The following is a 9,163-nucleotide window of genomic DNA, read 5'->3' as shown; positions in this document are numbered from 1 at the left end:
TCCAGGTGTAGATTCTATGGTCCAGGTGTAGATTCTATGGTCCAGGTATAGATTCTATGGTCCAGGTGTAGATTCTATGATCCAGGTGTAGATTATATGATCCAGGTGTAGATTATATGATCCAGGTGTAGATTATATGATCCAGGTGTAGATTCTATGATCCAGGCGTAGATTATATGATCCAGGTGTAGATTATATGATCCAGGTGTAGATTATATGATCCAGGTGTAGATTCTATGGTCCAGGTGTAGATTCTATGGTCCAGGTGTAGATTCTATGGTCCAGGTGTAGATTATATGGTCCAGGTGTAGATTATATGGTCCAGGTGTAGATTATATGATCCAGGTGTAGATCCTATGGTCCAGGTGTAGATTATATGGTCCAGGTGTAGATTATATGATCCAGGCGTAGATTCTATGGTCCAGGTGTAGATTCTATGATCCAGGTGTAGATTCTATGGTCCAGGTGTAGATTCTATGGTCCAGGTATAGATTATATGATCCAGGTGTAGATTATATGATCCAGATTTATATTCTATGGTCCAGGTATAGATTATATGGTCCAGGTGTAGATTCTATGGTCCAGGTGTAGATTCTATGGTCCAGCTATAGATTATATGATCCAGATTTATATTCTATGGTCCAGGTATAGATTATATGGTCCAGGTGTAGATTATATGATCCAGGTGTAGATTCTATGGTCCAGGTGTAGATTATATGATCCAGGTGTAGATTATATGATCCAGACTTATATTATATGGTCCAGGTATAGATTATATGATCCAGGTGTAGATTATATGATCCAGGTATAGATTATATGGTCCAGGTGTAGATTATATGATCCAGGTGTAGATTATATGGTCCAGGTGAAGTTTCGGTGGTCCAAGGGAAGTTTCTAAGGGAAGAAATTTTTAGTATTCTAGACCGCCTTACAACCTATCAGTTTTTTTGCTACTTTTTGGAAACCCAAGCCAACCCTAACTATAGGATGTATAAACAACAAAAAGTCTTAATTCTAGTCTTCAAAGTAGACGGGGTGTCAGCTTCAGGGACAAAAACTGGAAGTTGTTTCCACAAGACAGCATTCTGAAAACTGAAAATCCTGCTTCCTATTTTAGAAACTCTAGGAACTACAAGTAAACCTGCAGTCTGAGAGTGAGGTGCTCTGTTAGAAAACTATGAAACAATAAGATCTTTAATGTAAGATGGAGCTGAAATAAACGCTGTCAAATATTAAGAGAAAGTATCAAATCTTTGATCAGAGTAAGGTTTAGTTTCAGATTTTCAACATGTCAGTTTCTATCTGGACATTTAGGATATGGTAAATACAAATATTGAGCTTTTCCTGTGACGTCTCTGCAGGAGCTGCAGGGCCTGGTGCTGCAGCTGCGCGACGACATGGTGGCGCTGCGGACGTTGGCGGATCACATGGAGGAGAAGCTGAAGGCCGAGATCCTGTTTCTGAAGGAGCAGATCCAGGCGGAGCAGTGTCTGAAGGAGAACCTGGAGGACACGCTGCAGCTGGAGATCGAGGGCTGTAAGGAGGAAATAGGTGAGAGTCGAGGACTGATCTCTGATCAGCTGGGGGGTAAACATAAACGTCAATTACTTTTTAAAAAAAAGAACAACCTTAATGATTTTATTTTCCTGCTAGACATTCTTTTAAAAATGTCTTCTCTGTTTCTGCTCTTGTTTTATCCCCGATCACGGTCTTACAGACATCTTGGAAGGTATGAATCATTTAACCCTGCCTGTATGTGTGTGAATTAACAGCATCGCTGGAAGACTAACGACCACAGAGAGCACAAAGTAACAGAGCTTAGTTTTTGCCTCACACATTCTTTAAAGTCATATTAAAATATGCACTTTTCAATGTTTTTGTTTGAATTTTTACGCCTCCGTCACAACTTCTACATCACTGAATGAATGATTGGGGGTTAATGTAACTGAAACTCAACAGTTTTTGTAAAACTTGCGTTAGCAAACAGCAAATATTCCTGGTCTTTGTTGCCCCACGTTTCTGAGTGAAGGGGGGGGATTGGAAATGCCGTCCGTCCGTGCATTTTATGAGCTTGATGATTTGGAAAAATAAGTGAGGTGCCAACTTTCATTTTGGCGTGTGTTGGCATAAGGAAGGTCACCGTCAAAAATTAGGTAAACCCACAAACCCTATGATTTGAGGAAAGTATGTTTTCTTGTTTTTACGTTGATTAAAAGTGTAGTGCTGGTTAAATATGGTGGCCACCGTTGGCCACCCTCTGGCTCCTCCACTGCACCTTTTGTTGTTTAAAATGGCTCCCTCCACTCACCAGGATCCGTCACTCTGCCGCCGCCTCGGACAAGAAAAAAGAACTCCCTCTGTTCTTCTCCACACTGGAACTTCAGCCTCAAACTGTTGCTTTAACGCTCTCCGCCGCTTGATTTCCTCCCAAAATGACTATCTGTACTTATTATTATTTATTAAAATGACTATCAGTACTTCTTTCAACTCGTCCTCGCAGCTTTTAAGACCCGGTCATACTCCATCTGAAGCCGAACAGTCGACTCGGGGTCACGTGGTTGTGGGACGTTCCTCGTCAGACACACTTTTCGTCGTCCACGAGACACAGAGCTCCTAGGAACCCCCTCCTGCTGCCGGACACGTCACCACACGGGTTTCCTCCCACCAGAGTCTCCACTCCGTCCCTGCATCCGCCCTTTGGACACATCTATCACGAGGAAAGGCGCCACGCTTTTCAGCAGACGGCTACGTGCACGATGTGTGCACGATCTCCATCCAGGTTTTTTTTTGTCCATTTTGACTGATTTATTGTGTTTGAAGAGTCGCAGCTGAATGTCTGAGAGCGTTTCTGCATTCACAACCACACCAACAAACTTCTGACCAACCACACGGGAGTTGGTGCGTTCGGCCCGGGCCTCGTGTCGAGGAGGGGCGGAGCTACTCTGAGACCAACATGACGTGGTTTTCATCACGCAGCTACGTCACCGAGAGCTGATTTTGCCGCTTCAGATGGAGAATGCAGGGAACTTTAGTCACCACAGTGAGAGAAAAACTCTACCTTTTCTTTGTGGACCCGGTGTCTCTGATTCTGTCGTTCTCCCTCGGACCCCGTTTACATCCAGAGATTATTTTACCGATTTGATGTCCGTCGAGTCTGAAGTGAACTCGTCCGTTTGAATAATTGTTCACAGCAAAGCATGACTGCTGGTTTCATCCATTTATTACAAATTATTCTGTCTACTTTTGATGTGATGAGTATTTAGTGGATTTTTCTTTCTTAGATGATAAATGATTCAACTCAGAAATGAATGTTGCACATTTTGACATCTACTCTGGTTTTAACCATCTTTGGTAGCTGTTCGAAAACTCTCCGGTCTCACCGACGTAGCTTTAGAACAACTCCGAGAAAAACTCTGGCATGAAGGACGACGTGCAGACTTTTATCCAGACCAAATATTCGTTGTCACCTTCTGAAAAGTGAGATTAGTTTTGTAGTTTGCTACAGTTGGAAGAAACCAGAGCTAAACTGACAAAAAAAAAAAAAAGTTTTTTTCAAACTAAACCTATAAGAAGAAAAAAGATCATAAAGCCTTAAAATTATATTAAAAATATAACTGAAGTTTTTGCTCCCCATGATTGTTTTTTGTTTGCAGCCAATGCATTTAAACTGCACTGTGCTACTCAACAGTCTTCTATTTTATTCTTAATGAGGAAAATAAACTTTACAATTGGGATGTTTTAGGTTTTTAATGAAATCAATCATTTTTCATCATTTTGAACCAAATTTGTGCTTCAGTCTTTAGTCGGTGTGGCACATTTCATGTGTAAGATTCTGCCAGCATAAACTAATAAATCACACAAATTACCGTAATGTTCGGTCTATAGAGCAGACCTGACTATAAGCTGCGCACACTAAATTTTAAAATTTTAAATAAAACACTATTTTGTGTACAATTTTGTGTATAAGCCACGGGTGCCTGCATTTATAAATAAAAAACAGCACACAGCTCCGGACTGAATGTGCAGCTCTTGTTGCAGTACAAGAATCAACCACCAGATGGCGCTTCAAAATCTACCGAATAACAACACAAAAACTAGTCTAAGAAGATCAGACTACCGGTAATCACTAAAAAGACCAATGCAAAACACCTACGTAATCGAAATTATTAAAAAATGAACATACCAGTAAATTTTACCCACAATTCCTACCTGAGGCCCTGTGACCAGCAATCAACCACAGCAAATGTGTACCAGTAAAATACTCCAGTATAGTAAATGTTCATTAAATTACTGCCGTTGATTTTTATTGTTAAGCACTTTTGGTAACAGCTGCTTTATAAATAAATTTGACTTGAAGCTCTGAGTCACATGACTCACGAGGAGAGGGGGAGCTCCACCCTCAGTTCTTTCCGCTGTGAGCTTGTAACATATCTACTGTACACAGAAAGATTTTGTAAAAACTTTTATTTAAATATGTACCAGTAACATACACAAAATAGGCTACGTACAGTACGGCCAACGTTTTTTTTCTGATCAATACTTTAACATGGCTGGTAAAAACAAAAAAATCAGACGGAATTGTCCTTGCTTGAGTGAAAGTGAAACTTTAGGTTTAGAGTCTGAAAAATTAGCGGCTTATACACCGGCAATTACAGTATGAGCCTACATCTTCAGGCTCCTCTTTTTTAACATCAGGATTTAAAAATTTGTAACTTCACTCTTTAGACTTTTAGATTGTCTCGTATGGCTGCTGGTGTCAAATTTCATGAGATTATTGTGCACAGAGTTTAATATTTCCATCTTGAAAGCAGCTATCAGAACCCATTTCTGTGCTCCGTTAAACTCAACCAGTTTAAGGTATTTTATGATGAACTGAATTTATTAATAACAGTTCAGTCTAAAAGTCTGTTAAACCCAACTGAAAGATTTAAAGCTTTATCTTTTCGATGCTCTCATTTATTCCCATTAATCTTAAAAACAAGTGTTGAGGCTAAAGTAACAATTAAGACCTTTTACCGACCTAAAATGCTAAATTTAAGGTTAAAAAAGTTTAAATTAATTTGTTTTTTTATTAAATTTTAGATGCAATGAGCAATTAATCTTTGCATTTGTGACGGATGTTAAATTATGACACATTCAGCTGGAAAAACTAAGAATTTCTGCTGTTTTTAGTAGCTTAAGTTAACTTTTACTAAAAACAGAAATTATTATTCAGATTTATTTTTTTCAAACAGATTTCTCTCTGAAATAATAAATTGTGTATACGGTTTGAAGACTGTAGTATCAATTCTCTTGTCTTAAAGTGACTTAAGTCGCCAATAAAGTCAATAAAAACTGAATTATCTTTTTTTTTTTTTTTGTTGTTGTTTTATTTTGTCAGTCCTTTAAAAGCTTTAGTCTGTGGGAACTTATAGTTTAGATCTTTTACTGTATCTTTAATGTGAGCTGAGCACAAAATGCTTCGCAGCAAAGCAGCTTAGTCGAACTGTTCAGAGTTTTTTCCTGAGAGAAGAAACAAAGTTTTCAGGATCCAGATGATCTTCTAACGCTGCCTCTGTTCTCCACAGCGTCGTTCTCCAGTCTGAAGACGGAGCTGGAGAGAATCAAAGCAGAGAAGGAACAGGTGATTATTTATGTCTCAGAATGGAGGAGAAAACTAACTTCTGTTCTTCTATTTTTAAAATCACCTCTATTGTTTTTATGAGCTTTTTTATTTAGCTTGCACCTATGAAGGCCTCTCTAAATACTTTGAAGTCAGAAGAAGCTGTCCTGCTCTTCACCTATAAACTGAATGAATGTGTTAATGTGTGTGTGTAGCTGCAGAGGAGTTTAGCGGAGAAGACGGAGACTCTTTCGAGCATCCAGAGTCTGAAGCTGAGCCTGGAGCAGCAGCTTAAAGAGGTCACCAGTGCAAAGGTCAGGGCACGATAATCTGCGCGTTAACCAACTCTGACAGGGAATAAAACATCAAATAAGCACTCGTATGAAAAGTTTTATAGCATCTAATCCACCAGCAGGCCGTTCTAGTCCAACATCTCAAACAGTTTGTCACGACAACTGTTGCAGCCAAATATTACAAAAACTGCTCCGCATGAATGAATTGTTCTGCGTTTGTGTTTGCAGAGCGCACTAGAAAGTCAGGTTTTTGATGAAAAAGACAAAGCCCAGCGGCTGCAGACGGAGCTGGACGTCAGCGAGCATGTCCAGAAGGACTTCGTCAAACTTTCTCAGACACTTCAGGTATGCAGGAGTTGCTGTTGCACGGATTTATCGCCCAGCTCTGAAGGGTGAGGGTGGACGATGATGTTTCTGCTAGAGATGCATGATATTGGATTTTTGACCGATATCCGAAATGCCAATATGTTAAAACTTATTTGGCCGATAACTGATACAAATACTGATATTTTTGCCCCCTAGATCTACTTACAGAGACCACATAGCTTTCTCTGCTGTGCAGTTAAAATACATTATTCTGCATGGTCTTTGTCAGTTTGGCTGCTACCACATGCAGATGACAAAAAGGGACTGAAAATGATGTAACACTTCAACTTGGGTTATGTTTAATGTCAAATTTATTTATGACATTTACGCTCTCTAACACAATGACAACACTCGAACAGTGAAAATTTGTAAATTTTCACAAATCTAAGCTCAACCTGTTCATAAGCAACAAGTGAAAAGTGCGTAAGTAACAGTGCATTAATAGAAATATTTTGACAGTTTCTGAAATTAAAAATTAACTTAAAACAGAAGCCCAAAACGTGGTTATACAATCTTAATGATCAACTCAAATCTCCTTGTCACTGGGTTGTCATACAAAAACAGTGCCTTTTATGTATTTATATATAAACAGCACCTTTTATATCGGTGAGTTATTTTGATGGACCGGCCGATGTTCGATATTTAACTTTATCGCTAATATCGGCCGATATCGATACCATGTCGATAATATCGTGCATCCCTAGTTTCTGCTCCCGTGTGTGTCTGTACACGTGGTTTTTGTTACCTCTTTAGGAGCTTTTCTGGTAAACACACCTACCTTGTCATGCCTTAAGTGGACCTGGTACTACTACTTGGTTTAGGCCACAGAAATGAACGGAAGTTTCAGTTTTAATCAAATTAATTATTGGCTGTACATCTACAACAGATTGTCTTTGGGAGTCAACCTGATCCCTGATGGCTGCCACAGCTAACCAGTTTTAGCCGACACACAAACGCCCATGACTGGAACAATTTTATAGACACTGAGCTTGAATTTGCTGTGGTAGTAGATGAGTCATTCCCAACACATACACTGTGGAATATTTTGACTTCAAAACTTTGTCTCTGTTGGCACAATATTGCATGAACCACTGGATGGATTTTAATTAAACTATCAGAAAGTAATTACTGGATATACATCTAAAACTCAACTTCAAGATGGCCGCCACAGCAAAATATCCACATCTCCGTCCTTTTTACAGGAACTGAGCTGAAGTTTGAAGGAAGACCAGCTGAGAGTCGTCCTCGGCGCGCACTCGGGCCACTAACGGGCCGTCTGACCCAGTCTGTGGTTTTGTCCTCAGGTCCAGCTGGAGCGGATACGACAGGCAGAGTCTCTGGATCGGATCAAAGCAATCCTCAACGACACCAACCTGACTGACATCAACCAGCTTCCAGACACATGATGACCTCTGAAGGCTGCCTTCAGCTTCCCCCACTCTTTTCTCCCACCGGCCTGGTAACATTATTATCCGACCCTTCGTCCTCCGCTCCCCCAGAACCACTTTGGAAGAAGGAAGCAGACAGACCTGGCGGCACGAGCTGTGTACATTTCAAGCCTCTAAACACATCCTAGATAGAATAATGAAGAAGAACACTAAAAAAAATGTAAATAACCAAAATGTCTGACTGTGGATTGAGGGGGTGGAAGCCCCGCCCCCTCCCCGTGGGTTCGCCTGTATCTCGTTTCTACTGTAGATATGACCGTCTGTATTAGCTCTACCAAAAATGTTTGTCGTCCGAAGCACTTTTCACCCGCACTCTTTAAATGTCTCCCTCTGCGCTCAAAGCGGTGGATCGTCGCTCCACCTCACCTGTTTGTGTTTGTCAAACATTCTCCACCACGCTCCGGTCGTTTCCTGTGACGAAAACCCACGATGAAGGACGGAAAATACTTGCACATTATTTAACTGGGATAACTTCAAACAATGCAAGCAATACCTTCCATTTCTTAAACATCCTAAACGGCTGTTTGCTTGTTTTGTTGCTCTAACAGAAGCCCCTCCCCCTTTTTTAAAAGGCTGTGAAAAAGACATTTTTATTGTTTAAACTTGATTTTTTTTCCTGTCGAAGCATAATCATAAACGCTACTGAAACTGTTTATTTCAGGTGAGTTTAAACAGAGTGACAGATTAAAACAGGACAGAGGGAATGTTGGATTTTATTTGTCCTTGGTTTGTTTTCCGTTCGATAACGGCCTCAAACTGACGATGTCATTTTGATGATCTTAAATTTTATTGGGCGGTTTTTAAATTCTGATGGAAGGAACCCTAAAAGGAGCTCGTTTTCCCCTCCCCTCCTCTCTGACTTCTGTCTCGACTAATCTGTCATGAAAAGGTTCGCTCGTCACTACAAGAACTTATCTGTGAGCTGATTTGAATTAAATGACCTGAAAGTGTGTGAGTTTCTGTTTGACGTCCGGCCGTGACGACCGTCAGTCAGGACGGGAAACGGGTCGTTCTGAAGATGGAGCTCTCTCCAGAACGCAACCTTTGGGTCTGATTCTTGTTTCTAATGAATGCCGAGCTACCCAGAAGTAAAAACCTTTGTGTTTCTCTGAAGTCAGGAGCTTTGTAGAAGGTTTGAGAGAGAAAACCTGATTTTCGTTTTTTTACTTGTGCATCTACAGAATGAAACTTTTTATAAAACCTTTCAGGTTAAACTAAAACTTTTTGATTGGTTTAGTTTTTTAAACACGCCACTGAAAATAGTCAAAACAACATTAAAATAAATCCCAGAAAATGCAGTGTGACTGCAGATAACTGAACGTCTTTGTTTAAGAAACTCAAACTGAGTTGAAACAGCTAAAAGAAGGAAACAAGCTAAACAAAGCTAAATGCAAGCTAAACATACCAAAAGGCTAGCTAAAATTAGATAGGAAGTGGTGACGCAGGGGTTAGAG

At 40.1% G+C, this 9,163-nt stretch overlaps 1 protein-coding gene across 2 annotated transcripts in view; it reads left to right on the top strand.

The window, feature by feature from the left end:
- rabep1 (rabaptin, RAB GTPase binding effector protein 1) overlaps positions 1–8,540 on the top strand; it is a 35,642-nt gene extending 27,102 nt beyond the window's left edge. Inside the window, exons 14-19 of one of the 2 annotated variants that reach the window (XM_037687798.1) lie at positions 1,362–1,551; positions 1,718–1,729; positions 5,568–5,623; positions 5,818–5,916; positions 6,124–6,240; positions 7,566–8,540. In XM_037687798.1, the coding sequence (XP_037543726.1) occupies positions 1,362–1,551; positions 1,718–1,729; positions 5,568–5,623; positions 5,818–5,916; positions 6,124–6,240; positions 7,566–7,667 (576 nt within the window). In that variant the 3' untranslated portion in view covers positions 7,668–8,540. The remainder of the gene's footprint in view (positions 1–1,361; positions 1,552–1,717; positions 1,730–5,567; positions 5,624–5,817; positions 5,917–6,123; positions 6,241–7,565) is intronic. The other variant, XM_037687799.1, reaches the window with a different exon arrangement.
- Positions 8,541–9,163: the final 623 nt, after the last annotated feature.

This window comes from Nematolebias whitei, chromosome 14, assembly GCF_014905685.2.
Source record: "Nematolebias whitei isolate Nwh7 chromosome 14, NemWhi1, whole genome shotgun sequence".
NCBI classification, from domain to species: domain Eukaryota; kingdom Metazoa; phylum Chordata; class Actinopteri; order Cyprinodontiformes; family Rivulidae; genus Nematolebias; species Nematolebias whitei.
The sequence above is the reverse complement of the archived record's forward strand: the minus strand, read 5'-3'. Positions and strand labels throughout refer to the sequence as shown.